The 24163-nt window shown below is 51.9% G+C and overlaps 10 protein-coding genes across 10 annotated transcripts; 5 read left to right on the top strand and 5 right to left on the bottom strand.

The window, feature by feature from the left end:
* Nucleotides 1-438: 438 nt before the first annotated feature.
* On the top strand, nt 439-1644 carry BDV17DRAFT_290274 (uncharacterized protein; the record flags this gene model as incomplete). The annotated part of the gene is made up of 4 exons (XM_073761863.1): nt 439-567; nt 666-912; nt 980-1527; nt 1579-1644. 4 exons carry the CDS (start codon nt 439-441, stop codon nt 1642-1644), a joined length of 990 nt encoding a protein of 329 aa, XP_073616754.1.
* Nucleotides 1645-1992: 348 nt separating this feature from the next.
* On the bottom strand, nt 1993-3810 carry BDV17DRAFT_260382 (uncharacterized protein). The gene is made up of 3 exons (XM_073757547.1): nt 3413-3810; nt 2954-3335; nt 1993-2859 (listed from the first exon to the last, which is right to left on the bottom strand). Exons 1-3 carry the CDS (start codon nt 3537-3539, stop codon nt 2631-2633), a joined length of 738 nt encoding a protein of 245 aa, XP_073616753.1. The 5' UTR covers nt 3540-3810; the 3' UTR covers nt 1993-2630.
* Nucleotides 3811-5046, top strand: BDV17DRAFT_260380 (BTB/POZ domain-containing protein). Its single transcript, XM_073757546.1, has one exon. The coding sequence runs from the start codon at nt 4344-4346 to the stop codon at nt 5019-5021; it is 678 nt and encodes a 225-aa protein (XP_073616752.1). The 5' UTR covers nt 3811-4343; the 3' UTR covers nt 5022-5046.
* A 1042-nt stretch (nt 5047-6088) lies between these two features.
* On the top strand, nt 6089-8342 carry BDV17DRAFT_297888 (putative MFS monosaccharide transporter; the record flags this gene model as incomplete). Its single annotated transcript, XM_073763578.1, has 8 exons — nt 6089-6309; nt 6380-6432; nt 6491-6750; nt 6801-7323; nt 7407-7814; nt 7933-7989; nt 8052-8270; nt 8325-8342. Exons 1-8 carry the CDS (start codon nt 6171-6173, stop codon nt 8340-8342), a joined length of 1677 nt encoding a protein of 558 aa, XP_073616751.1. The 5' UTR covers nt 6089-6170.
* A 748-nt stretch (nt 8343-9090) lies between these two features.
* BDV17DRAFT_290270 (uncharacterized protein) lies at nt 9091-12034 on the bottom strand (the record flags this gene model as incomplete). Its single annotated transcript, XM_073761862.1, has 5 exons — nt 9091-9326; nt 9389-9590; nt 10420-10492; nt 10968-11668; nt 11732-12034. The coding sequence occupies 5 exons, from the start codon at nt 12032-12034 to the stop codon at nt 9091-9093; spliced, it is 1515 nt and encodes a 504-aa protein (XP_073616750.1).
* A 1551-nt stretch (nt 12035-13585) lies between these two features.
* BDV17DRAFT_290269 (M20 family metallopeptidase) lies at nt 13586-15000 on the top strand (the record flags this gene model as incomplete). The annotated part of the gene is made up of 3 exons (XM_073761861.1): nt 13586-13720; nt 13797-14179; nt 14250-15000. The coding sequence occupies 3 exons, from the start codon at nt 13586-13588 to the stop codon at nt 14998-15000; spliced, it is 1269 nt and encodes a 422-aa protein (XP_073616749.1).
* Nucleotides 15001-15091: 91 nt separating this feature from the next.
* BDV17DRAFT_297886 (TauD/TfdA dioxygenase family protein) lies at nt 15092-16373 on the bottom strand (the record flags this gene model as incomplete). Its single annotated transcript, XM_073763577.1, has 4 exons — nt 15092-15255; nt 15348-15722; nt 15779-16102; nt 16163-16373. The coding sequence occupies 4 exons, from the start codon at nt 16371-16373 to the stop codon at nt 15092-15094; spliced, it is 1074 nt and encodes a 357-aa protein (XP_073616748.1).
* Nucleotides 16374-16692: 319 nt separating this feature from the next.
* On the bottom strand, nt 16693-18232 carry BDV17DRAFT_297884 (pyridoxal phosphate-dependent transferase; the record flags this gene model as incomplete). The annotated part of the gene is made up of 3 exons (XM_073763576.1): nt 16693-17846; nt 17916-18049; nt 18102-18232. 3 exons carry the CDS (start codon nt 18230-18232, stop codon nt 16870-16872), a joined length of 1242 nt encoding a protein of 413 aa, XP_073616747.1. The 3' UTR covers nt 16693-16869.
* Nucleotides 18233-20616: 2384 nt separating this feature from the next.
* BDV17DRAFT_297881 (uncharacterized protein) lies at nt 20617-21905 on the bottom strand (the record flags this gene model as incomplete). The annotated part of the gene is made up of 3 exons (XM_073763575.1): nt 20617-21464; nt 21515-21581; nt 21640-21905. The coding sequence occupies 3 exons, from the start codon at nt 21903-21905 to the stop codon at nt 20784-20786; spliced, it is 1014 nt and encodes a 337-aa protein (XP_073616746.1). The 3' UTR covers nt 20617-20783.
* A 556-nt stretch (nt 21906-22461) lies between these two features.
* Nucleotides 22462-23510, top strand: BDV17DRAFT_290264 (HpcH/HpaI aldolase family protein; the record flags this gene model as incomplete). The annotated part of the gene is made up of 3 exons (XM_073761860.1): nt 22462-22647; nt 22717-23101; nt 23188-23510. The coding sequence occupies 3 exons, from the start codon at nt 22462-22464 to the stop codon at nt 23508-23510; spliced, it is 894 nt and encodes a 297-aa protein (XP_073616745.1).
* Nucleotides 23511-24163: the final 653 nt, after the last annotated feature.

The raw sequence follows: 24163 nt of genomic DNA, 5'->3' as shown, positions 1-24163 counted from the left end.
TGGGAATACGCACAATAGCACGCTTTAAATCTTATCCTCAGTTGTCCGCCGATAACAGAGCACTTTCGATTTATTGGCCCGCCAAGGGGCACTCGAGATGTTTGAGCCTCGCCATGTCTGGCCAACCACGAGGAGCCCATCTACCAGTCCATTAGTACGCATTGGTACCGTACTCCGTAGTCCACCGGAGGTACTTCAGCAGTGAGTATCTCACCGCTCCCGGGGAAGTCTGGTCGTCTCTGCCTTGCCTGACAATCTCTCGGCAAGGCAGCCCCTACCACGAAATAACACCAGCCAAGTTCCTAACGATGTCTACCAAACGACTTGTGCCTGATCTCGAATTTTGTTAGATTCTGAATACCGGATCCCGTTTTCTTCAGCAGGATCTCAGGCCTTGCTAGGAGACCATCATTGACAGCCGCAGTCCTGCTCACAAGAATGGCCTGGATCTGCATCAGCCACCGCGGCCGCTTCATCAAACCCGGCGACTACGTCTCGACCGAAGTCGCAGGCTTCCGCATCTTCCCCATCTTAGGTGAAGACGGCGTAGCTCGCGCCTTTCACAATGTATGCCGACACCGCGCTCACACTGTCGCGACAAAGGCCGAAGGGTCATCGACTATACTGGGTTGCGGGTATCATGCTTGGAGCTACAATACCGCCAGGGAACTCACCAAGGCGCCGCTTTTCGACAATATACATGGCTCAACAAATCAGGGAACAGCCTCTGGCAGATTCATACGAAGATCGATGATGCAGGGTTCATCCGTATTAATTATGATAGGAGTCTGGAAGCGGGCAAGAGTCCTCTCCCGCATCCGGTGAAGAACGGTAACCCGGTTATTATTTACCAGGCGTCGCAGTATCCGCACAGCTGGGAGATAAAAAGGGGCACTAGCTGGAAGATCATGGGTGAGTCCTTATTCCATTCACTTCCTATATTAAAATGGCACAGGAGTCCTGAGCCAACAAACGACAGTGGCGCACAGCGACAACTATGATGTACGCGAGAACTCGCACCTTATCGAGACCGGAATTTTGGCAAGTACGGATGTAACACCTTCGCTGGAAATAAACCACATGAGCCAGCTTCGTTTTGGGTTCACGACATTTAACTATACCAAGCGTGGTTCTCCGTTTTGGTTTCTCGTCATTTACTCTCCCGATTCGGCTGGACAGACGACGCTGAGATGGGAGGCTTATTCGGTTAAAAGGCAGAGCACGCCTCTGAGCAAATCCACGCTCCAGGAGAACTGGGGTGGTCAGTTGAGATTCAATGTCCAGGAGCTTGAAAGAGTCCATAGGGGGGCTTGCATGGATGGGTATCGATCGAGTAACAGTATATGTATGGCCACTTCACTTACAGCTGTGGATAGTCCTACGCACGCCTCCATGGCAGACGGTCAAGATTTGATTGCTGAGCAAGTCGATGCGCATTTGGCGCGGGAGGAAGCCGAGGGCAGGGAGATAGATCATGGCGGCTGCGGTGCAGTCCAAAGCCACTGGGACCTCTTGAGGCAGAAAGGTGTGAGTTCATGATTTCTCGATATAGATAGACAGTGTCTGATTCTGTTGCAGTATGCCAAGCCTGTTGCAGTATGCCAAGCAGTAGAATGTGCTGCCAGTGGGAAACTAGATTGGTGACGGCGGCGTTGTATCCGAAGCCATCAGGACATTCTAAAATCCGATTGTTTAGGTCTGTTGTTAGGCTAGCCCAAGAGAGAAACAGGGTAAGGAAACCCAGGGAATCTCAGTGTGGTTTTGGGTTACTTGCGCGGTGTGGGAAATTGTATGTTTGATTGAGAACTTGTTATCAGGGTGGACTAGATTCATGCAGAATTTCTCCTGCGTACAGCCTTCCTATCAAGTAGGAACTCGATTAAGCGTTGAATTGACGCCTATGAATCAGTCCAGGCATCTTTACATTTATTTACAGTCTTAACCCATAATCCAATACTGGTCAGGTCCTCTGGCTGGGCTCAGTAGAAGGTCCCATACCCGAAACAAAGAACAAACAGGCAACTTTGCGCGAGACTTTACAGTTCTCGGTCTCGGGGTTCACGCCGTCGGGAGTGTGAGTAGTGGATCCATCTTCGAGACAAAACGCAGCCACGACCTGTGAGGTAACCGAAGACGTTTCGACAAAGGTCGTTGCGCTGCAATGGGTCGACGGGAGTCTGTTTGATGAAGACAGAACGCTTCATCATAGACGAGCGGATACTGCTACTAGTGGAGAGGAAGTAATGGACTATGTGCGTGTTTGCGCGTTTGAGAAGATGCTGTATGAGGTACCTGTTCCCGGGAAGTCCCTTGTTGGTGTTGATGTAGGTGTTTCACAACTTAGATAGTTTCCTTCCTGTTGCTGATAACGCGGTTAAGATGTTCCAATGGAAGACGCGAGGAGAAAAAGAATTACGCAGAGAGACTGTCCGACGTGGATCGTTAAGTCTGCTGGACACCTAGTAAAAGAAGGGATCTTTCCCAAGGAGGTCGACGGTTACCTTTGTGCTATACAGCAGTGACGTAAATATTAGGCGCATCGAGGATTATGTACGAATGGGAGAGATTGAGCAAAGGGTTAACATGCTGGTTGACACTCATCTGCGCAAACCCTATCCTCATATGCATTTTCATTTCCCGATCCCTCCAAGAACCGGACATGCCCCCGCTCCAGCAGTGTCCACTACGTCCCCGGTCCTTACCTTCCCTTCCTCCCTCGCGATCTGGCGAAACATATCCATTGGATCAAACCACACATCAATCTTCTCTAGCTGCAGCTTGTCATTAACCTTGGCTATCACGATACCCTCTATCTCAATGGGCCCGCCGTGTGCCTTGATCCTGATGGTTTCTCCGTCCCTGATAAAGAAGAGAGTCAGAATCAGCAAACAAATATACCATGCAGCAAAAGTGTAGAAAGCTGGCAGGAAGCGACGCAATTGGGTTAGCCTACTCATTCCTCCCCACATAATCATTCGCCATAACCCCCCAATGCCTCCAGCGGAACGCCACCACCGGCGGTCCCGAATAGACCTCCTTGACCTCCCACGCAAAGGTCGGCATCATCCTCTTAAACGCCTTATGACTTTCCGCAAAATCATTCTGTCCAGGGTCATAGTATTTATTCGGCGTGAGGAGCGCGTTGTACGTCCCTACTTCCAACATATGCTCGCCGGGCTGTGCTTCCCCGCCGTTTAGCGAGAAGGTGTAGGTTTCCGGGGCGATGGTGCGCCAGTCGCTCAGGGAAGTCTTGAACGACGCTTCGACTTCCCAGTTTTTGACGAGGTTGCTGACCAGATCTGGGAGGGAGGTTGCTTCGTGCGTTTTCTGCTTGGCTTTATCGGATATGAGTATGTAGGCAATCAAAGACCGACGCAGGAAATGGCAACAGAATAGGCTACTAGGTACGTACTTCTCTCATAGTAAGCTCGCGTTTTGGTGTAGTCGGGGGGCTTCCCGTGCCGCCATGCTGCGTCGGTATCGTGCAGGACTGCGTCGGGGTCTAGAACGTAGTCTGGAAGGCCCTGTGACTCTGTCATCTGGAATGAAGTCGAGACTAGAATCTCGTGGAAAATAAGACGGTCGCGAGTATTGCGAAACCAAGTTGGGCGTGTGCGATGGCGAGAGAAAGACCGGGTCAAACTGGGGAGACCAAGGGCAGTTATATTCCTCACAAACACAAGCCATGGCAGCCCGTGCTTAGTGTCGGCGAATATATTCAATCTTCGAGCGAGTCGGAGACGGTCTATAACATATCGGAGAATATCGTTGGTGGAAGATCTGGCGCACCTGGTGAACGTGGCTTGTCCTAGTGTTCTACCTAAGTTCTGACTTACCTACATGGCTCGGCTGTCTTCTTATGGATTACGGGGTTGCACCAGCATAGCCCTCCGTCGTCCTTGGCAATCATACAACCACAATAAGCACGTCAGAAATTGGACGTTTAGTCTTCTACGCACATGACACCAAGGCGTCGGATGCATATGGATGCATTCACCATGGTCCTACTTAGAGCCAGTGGTACCGCAGATTTTCCAAGTTCCAGACACTCAACAAAACCACGCCTATGTTCAAGTCTCGATGGCAGAGTTTAGGCTCGCTCAAGGTTTCGCGCATGAACAGTTTTCAACCTTATTCCTGGTTGCATGACAGCCGTCTGACTCGGCCAAACTGAGTGTGTGAAACCTAAATCAACTGCCCGCTCTTTGAGGACTGGCAATAGATGATATCATGGACTTCCTACAAACTCCTATATAAACCCCGCGTCCTATATTGAGGATCGCCATGGGCAATTAATTCTCAACCCCTCCAGTGCATTCATTTGACGGTCACAACACATTACCATGCCAGAAAGCGTGGACGAACAAAGCACCGACGGCCACAGCGATGAAACCCAGTACAAGGCAGCAGATATCATTGAACTACAAGTTGGCGAGCGGCGATTCATTACGACCCGGCAGACTCTAGTTGAAGGAAGCACCTACTTCGAGTCTCTCCTATCCGGACGATGGAACACCACGCAGGCGGACGGATCATATTTTGTCAATGCGGACCCTGGCCTATTTGAGCATATATTACGATACCTTCGACGTCCTAGCGCGCCTCCGCTCTTTTATGATATTGTCCACGGACATAACTTCCCAATGTACAATGCGCTGTTGGAAGAGGCGAAATATTTCGGGATTGATCCGCTCATTGAATGGTTACAAAAGCGGAAGTATATCGAAAGTGTGCAGATTGTTCGGTCAATCGAAAAAGCCTGCCCGGCGACCCCAGTGTCCTATTTTGCGGCGCCCCTGAACGTCATGGTGGACTCAGGTACTCGTGTTGATTACCATCCACATTGGGTGACTGAGAAAGTGTATCTGTGTCCTCGAAAAATCGAAAGGCACAGAGGGCATCCGGCAGAGTGTGGAAAGTGGTGTGACCTTGCGCGCGGAGGTGATCCGGTTGAATACGAGGACGAGAGGAGGTTGAACGTTATGGCTGTGAAGGAATCTGTTTCTATAAAGATTGCATGAGCGGCATGGGCGCTGGATGTTGGACTTAGTTAAAAGTAATCGATTAAAAGTAATCGATTGATCCTGGGTCATTAGAGTCCTTGAGTTATTTTCAGCCTCTCCATTGAGTAAGATCCCGGTGGAAACTCTAATCATTGGACTGAATTGCGATGCTTCTGAGCGTCGATGTTTATGTGTAGGAGAGCGCTTTGATGGTCGTCGATAACCGGCGGTGATGGTCAGTTAGGGCTTGGCGCACTCGACGCGCAATCCTAGCAGATGGGAAGGATTCCAGTCTGGCCTCATACACTCACTACCTTAGGGACTCCGTGGGAACGTCTTCACTACTTTGTTGTCGGTTATCCTTGGGTGAACTGGGAATCGTACTGGTTTGCCACGGCGAGGTATAGAAGACAGATTTATTTTTGCAGCCATACCCGATGGCGTATGAGTAGTATGCAATGATATCGCCTACCCGGACTGGATGAGTTTATCTTTGGGGCTTAGACACGTCCACGTGCTGTAGGACTTGGTATTGGCCTGGGTCCGCGTATGGCAGATAGATCATACTATTAAGATTATGGTGTTGTCCTTCAGGCTGAATGAGCCTTTATCCGGGACTGCGGACAATGACAATGGATGAACAGGGGTTTTATTATTTGCAAAGCTTGATTGTGAAGTAAAATGCACGAGCTCCAAGGCGAAAGGCAGGTTCCTGGAATCTATCCTTGTTCGACCACCCTGGAAGGGGTTATGTATGCCAAGAGCACGTTGCCCGGCAGTCTACTGCCGCCGAACGACGTTGATATCCGCGCCACTGAGCGACGGGTCAGCCGGTATCCGACGCAGTCCTTTCACTTGACCGCTTCCCGTCATTTGTAAGAAGACGCCCCGTTAGCTCAGACGCCAGGATCCGGGGCCGGCTGATGGCGTGTTCATCTTTGCCGAATGCAGGAATGAGCCGGGGTGATTTAGCCTGAATAGCTTCGCCTCGGCCTGCGGGGAATTGCCCGGCCTGGGGATATAACCGGTCTGTGCTCAGCCAACGCAATCTCTTGAGCTCTTTTATGCAGGTTGTCTAGCTGATGGCCGCCTTCACATCCGACAGTCGTTGTTTTATTCTTCTTTGAACCTCCGTTCAGACACCGCTTTGAACCAGCACTCGTCATTATGGCTCCCGTGGGAGGACAAGACATCTCGGCGAAGCGAGCCCAGTTCGCGGGTCCTTCAGGAATTAAAGGCATTATTCAGAATCGCAAGACGACCGCGATCGCAAGTTTTGCTGCCCTGGGTGGTTTTGTCTATGGATGTGAGTTCGCTCTCTCGCTCTATAAGCCACCGCGGCGATAAAATGTTTACTTGCTGACTCGATTCCCAAGACAACCAGGGAATGTTCGGTCAGATTCTGACCATGTACTCGTTTACTGCGCGCGTAAGGATCACTCGGTCCTGCCGTCTATCTCTCGACTGCCGCTAATCAAACTCCTCAGATGGAACCCTGGTACAGTGGAACCACAGGCACTCGGCAAGCCCTGCTGACAGCAATTCTTGAGCTCGGTGCATGGCTCGGGGCGCTTGTGAATGGCTACTTGGCTGATGCTGTGGGACGACGAATTACGGTGGTGATTGCGTGTGTGGTCTTCACAGTCGGTGTTATTGTACAAGCCTGCACTCTCAACAAAGACTATGTCCTTGCTGGTCGCTTCGTCACCGGTATCGGTGTCGGAGCTTTCAGTATGCTGGTTCCGTTGTAAGGGCTCTCTCTACCCAGTCCTCCTTGAATACACTAACGACACAAAGGTACAATGCCGAGCTCGCCCCGCCCGAAGTCCGCGGCGCCCTCGTGGCCCTCCAGCAACTTGCAATTACATTCGGGATCATGGTATCCTACTGGATCGGCTACGGCACAAACTACATCGGCGGCACAGGAGAGGGCCAGTCAGACGCTGCCTGGTTAATCCCCATCTGCATTCAACTTCTGCCCTCGACCATCCTGGCCGTTGGCATGGTAGCCTTCATGCCGCAAAGCCCGCGTCACCTAATGAACCGTGACCGCGAGACAGAATGCCTGGAGACACTGGCTCGACTGCGCGGAACCTCAATAGATGACATCCGAGTCCGCGTCGAATTCCTCGAGATCAAAGCCCAGCGCGACTTTGAGCGCCAGCGCCTGCAGGAGCTGTTCCCGCAGTACCAGGATGGCAGCTTCAAGAGCGGATTTATGATTGGTTGGAATGACTATCTGTCTCTTGTCACTAATAAGGCGCTTCTCAAGCGGACTGTCGTGGCGGTCTTTGTTATGGTGTTTCAGCAGTGGAATGGGGTGAGTTTTGGCCTCCCCATTGTACCCTAATAGATCTCATTATCTATTTCCCCCACTCGCTAACTGACTGATTCTCAAACCAGGTCAACGCAATCCTCTACTACGCCCCATTTATCTTCGCCGGCCTAGGTCTCAGCGGCAATACCACCTCCCTCCTCGCAACAGGCGTCGTCGGCATCGTCATGTTCCTCGCCACAATCCCAGCCGTTCTATGGGTCGACAACTTCGGCCGCAAGACCATCCTTATCGTGGGAGGCATCGGAATGGCTGCATCTCATTTCATTGTTGCCGGAATCACTGGCTCGTTCAGTGATAACTGGGAGGCTCATCGCGGTGCGGGCTGGGCTGCGGTTGTCTTCGTCTGGGTGTACGCTGTCTGCTTTGGGTTCTCATGGGGGCCTGTTGCTTGGATTATTATCAGTGAGGTTTTCCCATTGGGATTGCGTGCTAAGGGAGTCAGTATTGGTGGGTCGTCGAATTGGTTGAATAATGTATGTCTGTCCCTTTTTGTCTTTCGTGTCATTCTTGTCCTCCCAAGGACTGCTGGGGTGGACGCATGCTTTGTCGACCAAGTAACCTGTCGCCGTGCTAACCATTCTCAATTTCTAGTTCGCCGTAGCCATGTCCACATCCCCATTCATCGCAACAAGCCAATTCGGCGCCTTTGTAGGTCATCCCTAATCTCAGCAGCGCGCGCAAAACGAAAAGCTAACATCGATCTCTCACAGATCTTCTTCGGCGTCATAACGGTTATCGGCGTGATCTGGGTCTACTTTCTGGTTCCCGAGACCAAGGGCCGCACACTCGAAGAAATGGACGAGATATTCGGCGAAGTCGGCTTTGCTCGGGATGACCTGGAGCGAAAGGCCAGGATTGAGCGGGAGATTGGGCTTACGGCCCTATTGGGTGGCGAGGAAGCAGACGCTGGGAAGACAGAGAGTTCGGTTGTGAGAAGCGCCCACATGGAGGTTGATAATGGTAATGGCATTTCTGGCCGGGAGTCGGGTGAAAAGGCTTGAATTACTGCGAGCTCTATATGTATATAATAGTACAGGACAGGAGACGAGATGGGGCTTAACGCATATGTTCCCCCGCGTCGGGTTAATGTATGCGTGCCCTAACCCGTACTATCTATCCATAAAGTCTCTACTCATCGCGAAAGACCGCCGTGTTGTTGTTAATCCACTCAATTCCCTCCTTCCTCCATATATCCTCCAGGACCGCATACCCGGCAAAATTTGCATCAAGCAGCAAGTCCACCGGCTGGCCAACCTCATACTTCTCCCAGCACCCCTGATCCTCAACCTCACCCTTGCCAATCACAACACCCCATTCGAATCCAAATCATGAATAAAAGAAGTCCACATCCCCGCCATCTTAAACGCCAAACCCTCGAATAGGCCGGGTGCCCCTGATTCCGCCCACGATTCGCATTGCGCGCGCCTGTTCGCGTGCATGTGCATGTCCCCTGCAAAGGCTGATCTGCGGCAGTACTGGCGCCCGCGTTTGGGAAGGCGATAGGGGGCTAGGAATCCGGGGATTCCTTCTGCGGGAGTGTCGGGGTACAGGACGATGATTTCGCAGGCCATTGAGAGGGTGTACGCGTATTCGGCTTCGCCTCCTGTGGGTTGTATATTATTCGTTAGGTTAGCTGAAAGAAGGATAGTGGTTTACCATTGGGGGATGGTCCAGGTAGAGATAACCACAAGAAAAAGGAGGAAAAGGAAAATGCACCGGTAAGATAGTGAAACCACTCCTCCGTGCTATTCACCCTCGTTGCGAGGTTGCCTCGTCTGTGTTCGCCCCCGCATTGATAGGGACCTTCACAGACCCCTGATTCTCAAGCTGCTTCGAGACTGACTCCCCAGCAAGCACGCCATCAATAGCATGCGCAAAGTCCAGCGGAGATCCCGAATCAGGCCCATTGAAGATAGCATTCAACGTCTCAAACGGCACACCCCTCAAGCAAACCAGCGTATTCTTTGCATTCCTACACCCCGCCCCTTTAACAACATCATAGTCCCCCTGGTGCCGGGATGTATTATATGGCGTCCTCAAGATCGACCCTCCAGCTTGCATGATCGCGCCTCGGATTCATCCCAGATTGTGACCTTGGCCGGATCGCCGCCAAAGGCTGCAATGTTCTCCTGGATCCAGTGCAGAGCGAGTCGCTGGTCTTGGTAGCCTAGGTTGCTTTTGCCTGAGGAGAGGACTTCGGATGACGAGAGGAAGCCCCAGCCTGAGAGGCGGCAGTCGGAACGGGACGGCTATCAAGGGGTTTCCTGTCGGTAGTTATCAGTATTAGATTGAGGATTCGTCAGGTAGCGATTGGGAAGCGAGTTGTGGATATGGGCAGGCAGGTCAGCTATCTACCGGTCCGATGCGCATTTGCCGCAATCTCAGAGAGATTATACCGCTCATCTGCGGTAGACCCCTTATCGAATCCACCTCCGTAGATCCAGACCCCGACTGAGAGGCTTAACGTTTAGGACGAAACACGCGTCGGACATGGGGTGGTCGGTTGGATCTGACCGAAAAGGTTCAGCACTTCCTGTCTGTAGAACTTGCCGGTGGTTGGAAAGGTATATACAGGGTATGCCATTCACCCCATAAGCAAGACAGCTATCGCCATACTCCCTCGCCTCGTGCACACCCGCCCAAGACTCATTCAGGGTACCTGTATCAAATATCAATATATATTATCACGCCTTGATTTTTGTCCGGGGTCCCGCGTGTGGGGATAGATTGCTCGGCGGCTGTCTTGCGGTTCTCTTCGTTGCGGATTGGTGCTGAGCTCCGATCTTTTGCCGTGGTCTTGTCCCGCTGAGATGGAGGCCCTTTTTGAGATCGGAACTTGGAGCCAGTGGGAGACAAAGGCTTCCTGGTGGATGGCACTTCCATAAAGCCTTTATGGTCTTGGGTGGGGAGCTCGCTCCAGGGTCCATTGCGGGTACCATTTCCTGTTCATAGTACTCCATAGACTATAGACCAAGTACTAATCCACGTGGGCATCGACAAGACCAAAGCACGAATGCCAGTGAGTCTAAACAAGAGGACGACCTACCCCGCCATCTCGGCCTCTTCCGTAGTCCGTACCGCCGGGCCCTTGACGCGCTGCGTCTCACTCTCGGCGGCGTGTCCGACCTCGCTCTTGGGTTCCGCTGGTATTCTGGTGATCTCATTAGCATTATCTTCCTGATCTCGCCTTGGGCCACGTTGTCACGTCACCTCCGACCCTATCTCCCTCGTATGCGGATCCAGAAGTACCAAATTATCCTTAACCCAACACGTCCTTCCATGTTCTTGCGGGTCACTACTGTCTTGATCGCATATTATACACAGTGCGGAGCTCACCTCAACTGCATGTTTGCTTCGCTTTGATCTGGCGCCGGCCTGCTACTCGTGAGCAGCAGGAATGGCATGGCACGCGGCTTCTAGCTGTACTATGGAAGCCTACCTGACCAGAATATATAGAACCACACCCGCCATTTTAGCATCAATTAAGATTCAAGGTGAACAACAACAACAACAACAACAACAACAACAATCAAATAGCGCAACCCGGCCTAGAGTAAAGGAATTGACCTTCTTGAGTAAGTGCCCCTGAGAGTCCCGACAGAGTATATACAGTAATATGCAGTCACGAAGACGGTAACTCAAATCCTCTTGCTCTTAGGTATTTATAGTCCGGCATCGCCCTTTGCACGAGTTCCCAAAGGCCATTTGCAGTGTCAGGTCCAAAGTCGTTCTGCCATTGAGTATATTTAGCCGCCATATCAAGGCCCCGTGAGCTCTTTGAGCTATCGATGGAGGTCGAGTTCCAATAATCACTCATGAATTTCAGCTCGCGACAGCCCGCACCCTCTGGCGTCTGAATGGCATCCCATTCATAAAGGATACGTTGCGTGTCCATGCCAAGTGAGGAGCACACCCTCTCGATCGTTGAACTTCCATCGAGAATATCATCCGCGTCAACAACTATTGGCGTGGAGTCTGGCTCAGTGCTGCATGAATGATACCAGTCGTACAGTTGCCGAGAGTACTGAAAGGTGGTATAGAATGCCCATGACTTGTCTCGAATATCGACATGCCGAGCACCGCTTTCAGCTCTATACCACGATTCAAAGGTAAGCGCCGGGTGGCGAATCAGGAATATGGGTCGCCATGACTTGAGGAAGCTATCGGGGAATATAGTTGGGTTCGTCTTTTCGGAGTCCGAGGACAAAGGAGATCCCTCTTCAACGACGGTAAAAGGCGGGCTCCGAGCGCCACCCCACATGCTCTGTGACAGCCTGGAAGGTTCCCATATATAAAACGTGTGTTCTTTGAGGAAAGTGGCCTTGCCCTGCTTCTATTAGCAACCAGACGTGAATGCATCATCACACTCTGGACTGAAGTAATCCCTTACTTCTATGGCGGCAGATCGCCGTTCAAGCTGGAGTTCATCAAAGCCCTCCTGCAGAAGCTTCTCAAAGTCATGCCGTTGTTGCTGAGGTACATCAGTCAGGGGTCCCCAACCAAACGATTCTCTCGCGAAGTCAAAAGCACGCTTGAAATGATAATTCGATTGGGTCCATCCTGGTTGGTCGGAGAGGAGGCGGCAGAGGACATGGGAAACGGTTCGGTTCTGCGCAAATAAGAAGGCATCTCGATGGACACGCTTGGGAATATCGCCGTTGCTCTCTCCTCTGTTGCCTTCGGTGGTGGCCATAATGCAATGCCACTGGCTGAAGAATGCGAAGGAGGGACTGGCCGGGTTTGACGAGGAAGTGCTGATGTCAGCTGCATTTATAGGACGTCAAGACAGTCTTTGCCCATGCAATAGGAGCTTGCAAGTACCTTTTGGATAGCTGAAGCACCGGATGCAGCCTCACGCCAGCTGGTCGGATATTCTCCTTCACTTCCCTCCGCCGATGCCTTGCATTAGCCGCACGCCAGATCTTCAATAGTTTAGACTTGCAGACATTAGTTCACCGCCATGTTCCCCAATACAACGTCCAAGAAAGAATGCATTTACACCTTCTATATATTCGTTTGCCTGCGTTCAGCAGAGACCTAAATTAGAAGACAGCTAATCTTGAAAAAGCGCCATGTCCCCCAATACATCCTTCGGGCTATAATTGCGATCCCTGGATTGAAAAACCAATTTTCTTAACTCAACTCCCCGCTCGCTCACTCATCATGCTCTGCTCCTGGGTAAACGAAACTTCGTCGAATCCCAGCAACCTGTCGTATTTCCAGCCCATTGGCGCAGCTAAACACCCTGCTCAACAGCGTCCCGCGGTGAACCCGAAATGAGCCACCAAGGATGGCAGCGAGGATCCCCCCCGTGAGATAGAATACCTAATCTAGCCAGGGTCAGCATTTGAGCTAACCAGGATATCGCTAGAGTTGCTGGCGGGTGCCACTGAACAAGCTATAATACCTCTCGGCTGCCGGAACGCGCTCCTGCAACGTGTCCATTAATCTCTCCGCATCTCAATCGCAGGGCATCATATATCCAATACATATAGTCTTCGTATCCATCCTTCTGATTATCATCTTTGTGGACGCTATTATGGCCCACTAGATCAAGCTCAGAACTAGGCATCGGTGTTGGAAAGGCAGTGACTAAGATATGCTGGTTTTCTCAATCTGTATGCAGGCGCGCTTATGTCACATGTTGGAGAGGAAAAGGCCGGCCTATTAGGGACACTTAGAGCTCCACATGATACTGAATTCTGAGCTCGTTTTCACGCCTAAGTGGGGTCTGCATATGTGCGATGTGCGGTGTGTGCAATATAGTGCTTAGCTGAAGCTAGTATGAGCACACATGTATGGCGCCAGCGCACAGGGTTTTACAAAACAGCCAGGTGATATCACTGGAATGAGAGCTGGAAGCCCTTTAGTGGGTAGTTGAGCCGGTAGGTGCGAGGATCTCCTCCATAGAGTAGTGGCTGGCTTGAAACGTGAATCGAGGATCGTGCCTTTTGTCAAGCAGAGAGACATGGTAGGATTATAGACGAACTGGTCACTAGTCGAGTCAACAGAAGACTTGATGGATGAATCCAATCCTATAGAAAGACCCATTGATCGAGGTTCCGTGCGGCTCGGCCCGCGACCGAGATCTGAACGGTGGTCCCGGATCCTCTCTGTAGGGTGAGTGTCAGGCTCCCCGCCAGCGTTTCAAGGCCCTTATCATTCAAAAACTCAACTCCATGTCACACCGGTTCGGACCCCAAGTAGTCATTCTTCTTCACTACATGCTATCTCCAGTGTAGCAATGGCGCACACTGTTGACCCGGCTGGAGCCACAGCTAACGGCCACCAAACGCTGCCGCCAAACGCACTCGTCCGGAGCGCTATCGCCGACTATATCTTACATCTTGAACCAAAGCTTAGAGCCCTTAACAAATACGTACGTAGCTCACAGCCCTGCCACAATCGACACTGCGGACACGGCGGCCACTTACCAAGCTAAACTACAATCACAGATTCACGAGAACCCCGAACTCGCGTACAAGGAGCATAATGCCCACAATGCCATCTGCGACTTCCTAGAAGGACTCGGTTACCAAGTGACGCGGCATGCTTATGGATTGGAGACAGCGTTCGAGGCGATCAGCGGGAATGGTGATAGGACTGTCAATTTTAACGCAGAATACGATGCGCTCCCGGGGATTGGCCACGCCTGTGGTCATAACCTCATTGCCACGGCTAGTGTGACTGGATTCGTTGCTCTCTCATTCGCGCTCAAGCAGTTCGGAATCGAAGGTCGAGTGCAGCTCCTCGGTACGCCAGCTGAGGAAGACGGGGGCGGGAAGATTGATCTGCTGAAGGCGGGCGCGTATGAGGAGGTGGATGTGTCCCTGATGGTGTATGATGCCCTGGTTCCCCTCTGCATAATGACTTCCTGTTGCTGGAGATGAGAGCTGACTGCGACACAGGCACCCGACGTCGGATGCCGCATACGTAGACAAAGATGTCTTGGAGTCAGCAGGGTTCTCATCCGTCGCCTCCTACAACCTGCAGGGCACGTACCGTGGCGTTAGTGCCCATGGGGGAGCCACGCCGTGGGAGGGCGTGAATGCTCTAGATGCGCTAGTTGCAACCTACCTCAATGTTTCGATCCTGCGACAGCAGATCCACCCCACGGAGAGAGTCCACGGTGCTATCATCGAAGCCCCAAGTGTCAACAGCAATGCCATCCCAGCGCTTACGAAAACTCAGTACACGACCAGAAGCCCCACACTCCGAGGTGCGAGGAAGCTAGGGGAAAGAATCCGTCGGTGCATGGAGGCTGGCGCGCTCGCAACCGGCTGCGAGTTGGATATCGAGGAAATGCCCGGGTACGCCGAGTTGCGCGTCAATGAGTCCCTTTGCAGCTTGTTTCAGCAGCACATGGCCGCAAACGGTCTAAAAATCCTCAGATCTGAGGGGCCTATTGCCGCAGCAACAGACCAGGGCAATGTTTCCTACGCGGTACCCGCCCTGCATGCACATATTGGTATTGCGGTGGATGATGGATCCAAGAACCACACTGCCGCATTTGCCAAGGCAGCAGGAACCGCTGTGGCACATGAGAGGGCAGTTGCTTCTGGGAAAGCGATGGCCATGACTGGGTGGGACATCCTCACCGATCATGCGTTTTATGAACAAGTCAAATTGGACTTCGAGGGGGACAAGAAGCTACGGTAGGCACGGGTATATATCTTCCATCAAGATATTCGCATTCAAGCACGCGGCGAGCATTATGCAAGACCAAAATAAATTCGCTATCTATGCACCTTTAAAACATCATTCCTTCCTCAGCGAGAGCCTCACGGCGCGTCTTGCTGTTCGGGTCGAAGTAAGGACGCTCGCCGATGCTCACTGCCCGATGCCCTGTACGAGCGCCCAAACCGGCATAGTCGAAAATGGCCGAGTGGTACACAGTACGATTATCCCAGATAGCTGCGACCGCGAGTATTATTATCGGACGCGAGAAACTATAAACCCAACCGTACTTACAAGATGGGTGAAGTGGATGGTGGGGGTATACTAACCGATATCATACTGGTTCTCCCACCGATGTCTCAGCTGAGTGTCATGTTCTTCCACAATCATCTGAAGAAACCAATCATGCAGTCGTCTACTCTCGTCGGGCGTTAGGTCGTTGATTCGCTCGACGTGATTACCCACCGCGAACAGACTCTTCCACCCGGTGACCGGGTTGGTGCGGACTACGGGGTGGACGGCGCGGAGGGAAGTGCCAACATTATTGGGGGACCCGCGGGGCTCTGCATAGAGCTCAAATCCCTTTGCAGCGGCGGATACTGGCAGTCTCGACTGGCAGAAGCTGGCGGTTAGGCCCTCGAGAAATCTGCGGTAGGCGGGGGAAATCTTGTCGTAGATTTCGCAGGATGAGCCCCAGATAGTGTCTACGCGTCAACGGTAAGCATCGTATGTGTCTGGGATTTGCGATAGGGGTTAGTACCTCCGCCCGTCTCGGGGAGCTTGACGAGCTTCAAGATAGAGTAGTCGGCGGGATTTGGCTCGTAACCAGTATCCGTATGCCAGGCGTTTCTGATGTCGGCGGGTCTATTCTTCCACAAGTCTTCTGCAGGGTTCGCGGCCTTGTCAGTGGTGATAACGTTTAGTTCCGGGTCCTTGTCAAGGTTGTGTTTGGTCAATGGGTGAATATGCAGTTTCGAGTCGGCTGGCTTGCCCGAGAGAACGCCGAGTCGATGGGCCAATTCCTTCTGAAGCTCATCAGTCAGGTCGGTTTGGGCGCGGAAGAAAACAACGCCTCGACGAGACACTGCAGCCCGTTAGCTACCCTAATATTCTGTTGTCTGTCGAATGGCGGATGGATAGGTACCAGTGACAGCCAAGTCGCGCAGGAGCTCGTCACTATTGGGAGCTCTCATCCATTCCACCACGCTGGCGTCAGGGAACTCCTTTCCGATTGCGGGGGTGACGTTAAAGGACTTGTATTTGTCAAGGACACCCATCAGCTTCAATGGCTCCCTGATGAGTTTCGCGTCGCCGTGATCATTTTGCATCAGAGGCACATCCTCAGGAACCGTCATTGTGAGACGAGATAGAGTTTGGAAGCTAGAGGGAGACGATATAATGAAATCTAGGGAGACATTTGGGCCCTATTTATGCCCGGCTGGAAAGGGCCCGGGGTGCGATGCGGCATACGCCAGCTTGTTTGGGGGGGGAGGCTTCGTCGTTCGCATTCCCGCTACGTAACGACACCTTCTGAACGGATCTTTGAAGATTAAGCAACATTTCCGTACTCTTACTAGCAATTGAGAACAACTTTTACCGTTCGGACCCCTATGCAACTTTCATGTAATTTGTAATTGAAGAGCGATGATTGCATCGTCGACTGCTTGTATTAGACCTGCCTACTCCAGACCGAATTCGAACAATTGCGAATAGAGCCATTGTGTTGCGACGCTCCCAGATTTTGGGAATTCGATTGTTTGTTATAGAATTCATCACATGGCCTGCGTCTCTAGGATGGGGTTACTACTCGAATAGAACGATATCTCTATTGGCCTCTCCACAGTCGTACAATTACTGCTTCATGTCACGCACTACCTGATCCAACTTTTTTATGAACCCCTTCATCTCATCCACTGTGTTGTAGTGGACCAGACTTGTCCGGATGATGCCATACTCCGGTAACCCCAGAACATCATGAACAGTCCGAGGTGACCAACAGTCACCAGTAATAAGTCGAAAACTTGATGTTTCATGAATTTCCTTGGCAACCCTATCAGACGGGATCCCATTCACCGTAAAGCTGACCAATGATACGCGAGCCTTTCGGTCCGCCACCTTAGATCCGTACACCGTGTACAGGTCTGGATGCGCTGTTAGGTACCCTAGAATCTCTGCTGTGATAACCTCCTCGTGGGCGATGAGGGCATTCCAACCAATTTGGTTAGTGAGGTACCTGATGATCGGGGTGACCGCATGTTCGAGCTCAATGCAGCTGTTGCCGAGTCCCAAGCGCACATGTAAAGCCGTAGCGTCAAAGAAGTAGTGGTTGAGGCTCGTGAGGTACCGTTTCTGAACGTCGCGGCGAGCATAGATCTGCGCAATATGTGGACCAAAGACCTTGTACCAGCTAAATACGTAAAAGTCCACGCCGAGTTCCTTGACATCGATGGAGCGATGAGGAGCCCACGCCACCCCATCTACCGATATCAACGCGCCAGGAACCATGTGGACGAGGTCTGCAACCTCTTTGATATTTTCAATGGTTCCAGTGATGTTCGACACATGACCACAGCATACAAGGCGCGTCTTTGGGGAAAGAAGAGGTCGAAGCGTGTCGAGGCTCAGCCTGGGATCTGTGTTGTTCCCCATACCCCCGGCTGGGACCCACCACTTGATGGAGATGCCCAGAGCTTTGGCCAAGGCAACCCACGCGGTGATGCCAGCCTCGTGGCATAGCACAGATACGATGATCTCCGAGTCTGCATTGAGATTTGGGAGAAGCGATGCGGCCAGGTTCCGCAAAAGACCCGTCGTGGAGGGCCCAAAAGCTAGCGGGCTAAGAGTTAGGCATGGAATGACCGAAAACGTGTATTGTATCCAGGGCGATTGCTGCTTACCGATCTCATCAGGCTCGGCATTCATAAATGAAGCAAGCGTTGCATATTGCGCAGTACGCTCTTTGATGTCGACCATGCTTTTCGAGTCAAAGCCGCGGAGATTCATATGGGGCGCAGACATCGTGCGAACAATACTACAGATTATTCCGTGTCAGTCCTGGTCCATCGTTTGATATGATAGCTGACCTCTCAATGGCGCCCCTGTACACAAGAGCACCAGAGCCATTGTTGAGACAGACGGCGCCTGAACCGAGTCCTGGAAACTCTTTCCGAACAGTCTCGACATCAAAGGCGTCGAGGCCATTGCCGGGAGCCATTTTGAATAATAATAAGAACAAGCCACACCACTGTCGGCCAGATGCGGTACATTATCTCCATCAGAAGGCAAAGTTCGTTGCTAGTTATAAGCAAGGGACGGCGCAGGCCCCTTGCCAGAGTCGGGAGGCATCGTCTTGCCAGAAAAAAAAACATATAAGCCTTGATTGCTGGCCATTTTGAACAGGAGCCCAGAGCTGAAGCAATGTCCCCCTGCAGATAGATAATGCTGCAGATCGACAGGGGCAGGTGAAAATTGGCCTACCTTGCTACGTACTTCTTTTACGGAGATCCTCGGCCTGCAGAGATCTCGAGGCCGCAGGTGAGAGATCCACATCCCGATGAAATTTCAACAGGACTTCATGCATAAGTGGGGGATGCAGCGCTATGACCCGGCAGCGCCTGCATCTCTTCCCCGGTCGTGAGAAATGAAGCAAACATGGGCACCTGGGGTGGCTGGCTGAACGGCACGGTCCGCTTGAGTTGGGCCCTGATTTATGAGGATTCGAGGATCCTGATTCATACGATATCTCCGAATCGTTTTAACCGATGGCGCGAACGATGGCCTAGGGAAACTTCATTCAGGCGCTAAGAATGATGTCGGAACCAGCTGGAGAGCTACAAGACTTGCTTGCCCGACTGGCGCAATTCTACAGAGCGAATGAGACCAGCATCTCTGTTTCCCAGGTATCAGGATGCAAGGGGCAGCTGTTGGAGAGTGATGTCCTAGCTCTGGATCGCTTCTTTGGCTTGTTCCTGTGCTCTACTGAGCAGGTCGGTGTCGCTTCCATCTAACTCAATTGGCTCAACGCTTACTCATGCCCTCAATCGGGCCGATAGAACCTGACTACCGGTGCATCCTGCCACTCTTCACCTGCAAGGCCGGACAGTGGGCCTTCGGTCACAGCCGCCAGGAGGATGTCTGCAAGTGCTGCAAAAGGTCGTGTCCAGCCGCACTCGCCCTCTGCTATTCCGTCTTCCAGCTGTGAACCCCAGCAAAGGTTATCCGAACAACAGTAAGTGTCCCTGTCAATTTCAGAGATAGATGGCGACTAATTGCCGCTGGTAGGCCCATAGCAGAGGAATCTAGCAGTAGTAGCACAAGTCCTCCGTGTTCGCATTCCGATGCCAACGCAACCACACCATCGCCGCCTACAGGTGCAACGGCGCCTCTACATGTTGCGACCGAGGATGATGACACCTTTGGCACACTGGGATTCTCTGCAAGTACACAACTACTCTTACAGAGTTGCAAGACAGACCGCGGAAGATTCTTGCGTAAGATCGGGGAAGCAAGGACGGCCCTCCCAACAGGGCAGGGCTGGGAGGCCGCGATAGCCACAAAACAAGACAACGCCGACTTGCGTGACCGTATGAAAATTTACAATAGATTTGAATGCTACAACATCTACAAGCACGTTGTCGAAGCCGGATATCACACGGGTGCCCACTGGATCCGCGACATGCGCCCGGCGCTGGCGAACAAGCTGTGCCAGGACTTCCCTCAGCGCTTCCCCGACCAAAAGGCTGCTAATAAGAGCCTGAAATGGGTAGATCACGGTTGCAGGTATCACGAATGGGCCAGCCAGTTTGGAAATGGGTTAACTGCATTGGGCTATCTTATTGCGTTACCTTTAGATGTGCCTCACTCAGAGTATGCTTGCCTCATTTTTCTCCCCTCTACGCAACTCCAGTCTCAGAAACGCCCGCAGATACACGTCCAGATGCACACAAGAGCGAATGCATGCAGCAGTCAGGAAGCTGAAAAGCCTGGGGATTGATAACCTCGTGACGGGCCTTGAGCTTTCTGAACTGGGCAACCACATTGCCGCGACATTGAGGGATCTCACGAGTAGAAAGCGCAAGGACATTCCTGGTAAGCCTTTAGCTGTCGGAGAGCATTGTCCAATGCTTATACTTAGTTCAGAAGCTGCGACCGAGGGCACTCACAAATTACCGCGCTTGATGGCGTGCTCCAACCCACCATCACCGAGTCATACCCTAACTGCGCAGCTTTGCCAAAACCCCACGCCCCCTGAGTCACTACCTGCCAGCAGGGAGGGCACCACCAACTCCACGTTGGACATGGACTTCTCAGTTGACGCCCGAACCTTGAGTCAGTCGACGGGTGCCAACGCCTGCCGCTCTATAGCAGAGACCTATGCAGTTCCGTATAATGGTCCGTTCAATCTCAGTACGTATGATCCTCCTCCGTTCCCAAGGCTGCCAGCCAACCGATAAACAGTGGACCTGGACCCATCCGTCTACTCAGGGCTACTTCACAGTTCCGATTATAATCCTGCGCTGGGGCCCTTTGATGCGCTGTGTCTGGATGCAAATTTTACCGAAGATTTATCGCAAGTAGAACCACCACTCACATTCGATTGTAACATCGGAAGCCCTTTCCATAGCGGGCAATGATACAATCGAATCCTGCGTCGGCTCATGTCCGACTTGATGCCTACTGCTCTACAATACTTGAAGGCCAATCCCAAGAACATCAATTGTCACGAAAACGAATGTTCTGTGCAAGCGCAGATACCATCGGCTCTCCTAGACAGATTGTTCAGTCGCTCCAAGGTAGCCTTTCCGTCCAGTCAACATGGCGCCATGCTGTCTCGGATCCAGGCTGGCTTCGCGAAACAAGGAGTACTTCTGATTATGCCACTCGACGCTGTTGATCTCTCTTCCAGCATTGTCTGTGAACTTGGCATCGAACTCCGGCCGCAGGAAGTAGATACACGAGAACTTGTCTTGCCCGAGTGAATGCGGTAGAGGTGGTGGCACGACGCGGTGCAGGGACGACGCAAGCGCCCCCTTCGACAAGAAACGCAGCGAGTCGCCCACATTGACCACGGCGTGGCCGGGGCGCGGTGGGATATACGACCATTCGTCAACTCCGGAAGGCCCAGGTAACAATGCCTGCAGCCCCTCGGATTTGGTGAACACCACAGTCAATGTCCCCATGTCAGTGTGTGCCATGTTGCCGACCTTCTCGCTGTCGCTGCTCCAAGGCAAATATTTCAGCATGGCCATGTTAGCGGAAGATGGCTTATCCTTTCGGTGACACTCCTTCAGGTCATATGGGAGTCCAAGGGCCTTTGAAAGGATGGACAGGATGCATTCGGTGTAGTCGTGGACTTGAGCCATGAAGGCCTTCACTAACTGTAGGTTCTCCTGGAATCCCTGGGGAAGCTGTAGGACATCCTGCCCGAAGACGCCATTGTTGTGGATCTACATGATGAATTAGAGAACGTTCCGAGTGTGGAATGAGCGAGTCATACCGAGAAGCTTTCATAGCCGTCCTTCTTCTCGGCAAAGGGCCCAACAGAACAACCGGCCCGTTTATATCTAGCACGCTATGTCAGTAAGGTCAAGTCAACTCATAGTGTACAGAAACATAACATACCCTTGAAGCCTTGACGGCAGATGTTTCTCGGTGCTATACCCCTCCTTTTCCTCAAGCGGTAGCTTGAAAACGGAGTTCCCAACATCAACGAGCTCATCAACTTGCTTCAGGGTCTCGGATGTGGCAGCATCACGAAAATCAAGGTAAAAGAATCCGTTGGTCTTGCAGGCAGACACGAGCTCGTTCACTGCATCGCTATTGCCCTCCAGAAGCTTGGCGAGGGAGATCGAGTTTAGCTCTGCTTGTTTCGTCGTGGAGGTCGTCATTTTTGCGCGTTAACAGTATCTTGAACGGAGGTAGATATACGTTGGACTGTTAGATTTTGGACTTCAAAAGGAACAGGTTGAGTCTTTAAATTGTCACCTTTTCCCATGGTCTCATCTGGATGATCTGGTACACGGCGGGCTGTTTCAACTCTTCTCGCCATCCACACCGGCGATTACGCTACTGCTGTTTGTACGGGGGTAGCCAACGGCCCATATTCCTGTGTCACTCTACCGATCCATACGACGAGTGCATCATATGCACGGCATGCAGTCCAGCTTGCCGAATCAATGTTAGGGTCCTTCATTCTTCAGTAGCCACAAAAGGGAATTGACCTCCCTAGCGGTGAGATATGCTGGAGGCCATATGCATCTGGTTAAGCAAACCCGGTGGCCGAGAGCTACAGCGGAATATGGATAATCAAATTGTGGTGGGAGCGATGAAGAGGATCGCCCATGCCCCTGGGGAGAGCTTGGTGCTGTTAGATACATACATAAATGGAGAGATTACATTTACTTCCATGAAATCACGAATCAACACCATTCTCACTGAACTACAATGCAGCGAAAATCTAGAATGCTCAACACGAAGGACTACAATGCCTTGAGCCTGGCTCAGCCGACGAACTTCAAGGCCATGCTGAAATCCGGCGAGCTGCTCTGGGGCACGGGATGTCGAATCCCCCATCCAGAGGCGGCACGGGTTGTTGGTGCGACTCCGTATCATTTCTGCTTTCTCGACGCGGTAAGGCCTAAAGTGTCTACTCCAAAGTATCATTTCCTATGACAGTTCTGATCGATCAATACTCTGTAGGAACACGCACCCCTAAACGCAACCCTCCTCGTTAGCTTAATCCGAACGATCCAATACCACTCCAATGGCTCCATGGTACCATTTGTCAGGATCCCAAAATGCTCGCCCGAGCTCTACAACTATGCTCTGGGCGCTGGTGCAGGCGGGGTAGTTATGCCTCACGTCCAGAATGCAAAACAGGCAGAGGAGCTGGTTCGACTGTGCAGGTTTCCGCCGCAGGGAGACCGTAGTTTCCCTCCTGCAGCTCTGATTGGCGAGCAGCAGAACCGAACGCCAGAGGGCAAGACGACGTATGACGTGTGGAACGACCATGCCGCTGTGATATGCCAGATTGAAGATCTTGAGGGGCTGGAGAATGTTGAAGAGATCTGCCGAGTGCCCGGTGGTGCGTATATCCTTCCAGGGCTACTATCCAATGATCCCTGTATTGAAAGTGTCTCGACTTTGTTGCACTGCTTACTAGTCCTGCAGTTGACGGTCTATTCATCGGCACAGGTGATTTGCGTATGTGCCTGAACTTGGCACACGGATCGCTCGATGGCGATGAACCTGCTTTCCTCTCCGCTCTTTGCAAAATCCGAGATGCGGCAAAGGCCAACAACCTTCCTATCATGGGATTTGGTATTTCGCCTGCCGGGATGGAGCTCAGGCGTGAGATGGGCTGGAATGCGTTCATTATCCATGGGGACATCGATGCCATCACTACATCGGCTGTCCAGTCTCTGCAGACGTACACCGATGCAGCCAGTGGTACTGGGGCCAATGGGTGTCAGCCATGCGCAGAAAAGGAGTGATGACTCGGTTCTCAGGTTAGTATATGCGGCTGCAGTGCAACTGCAGTATTTGCCGAGTGGATTGGCGCTTTGGTGATGCTGTCGCTGTTCGTCGTTACGGGCGACAGGAGAGGATGTTTAGTAGTTGAATTGGAGATAGATAGTACGAGCGCACACGAATGTGATTATATAGGGACTATTATATTTACTCTTCACCTTGGGAACATTTATTCGGTCCAATGCACCCAGGTTCTTTTCCTCTGTCACTACAATATTTCACGATAATCACTACTCGACTCTGTGATCCTCAAGGAACAGTCTGTTCAAGAGCCCCAAATGGCGAATCTCGAGAGCAACGTGAAATCCCTCATCGCGCAACAACTTGGACTGCCCGTCGATGAGGTACGGAGTCCTGTTAATGTCGGATATCTTCAGAGTGGTGTTTACTATGTCCTCCCCTTAGGTGACAATCGACGCCGACCTCAAGAGTGCCCTGGCAACAAGTAACATCAGAAGGTGCCAGATCCTAGCTGCTCTTCGAGAGGTCCATTGCCCCAGACCAAGACAGTTTTTGAATCGTCTTGCTGACATTGAGCCTAGAAGTTTGATATATACATCACGAGTCAGGATATGGATGAATTTACCACGAGTATGTGATCAGTCGTCCATTTGTC

This window comes from Aspergillus undulatus (genome assembly GCF_047715775.1).
Source record: "Aspergillus undulatus strain CBS 261.88 unplaced genomic scaffold BDV17scaffold_17, whole genome shotgun sequence".
Lineage (NCBI taxonomy): Eukaryota > Fungi > Ascomycota > Eurotiomycetes > Eurotiales > Aspergillaceae > Aspergillus > Aspergillus undulatus.
The sequence above is the reverse complement of the archived record's forward strand: the minus strand, read 5'-3'. Positions and strand labels throughout refer to the sequence as shown.

Excerpts from the sequence above, each read along its gene's own strand:
- BDV17DRAFT_260380 (XM_073757546.1), top strand. The coding sequence starts at position 4,344 with ATGCCAGAAAGCGTGGACGAACAAAGCACCGACGGCCACAGCGATGAA.
- BDV17DRAFT_260382 (XM_073757547.1), bottom strand. The coding sequence starts at position 3,539 with ATGACAGAGTCACAGGGCCTTCCAGACTACGTTCTAGACCCCGACGCA. Across the intron at positions 3,336-3,412 it reads GCGAGCTTACTATGAGAGAA|CCAAGCAGAAAACGCACGAA; the intron begins GTACGTACCTAG and ends TATCCGATAAAG. Across the intron at positions 2,860-2,953 it reads GATTATGTGGGGAGGAATGA|GGACGGAGAAACCATCAGGA; the intron begins GTAGGCTAACCC and ends CTTCTTTATCAG.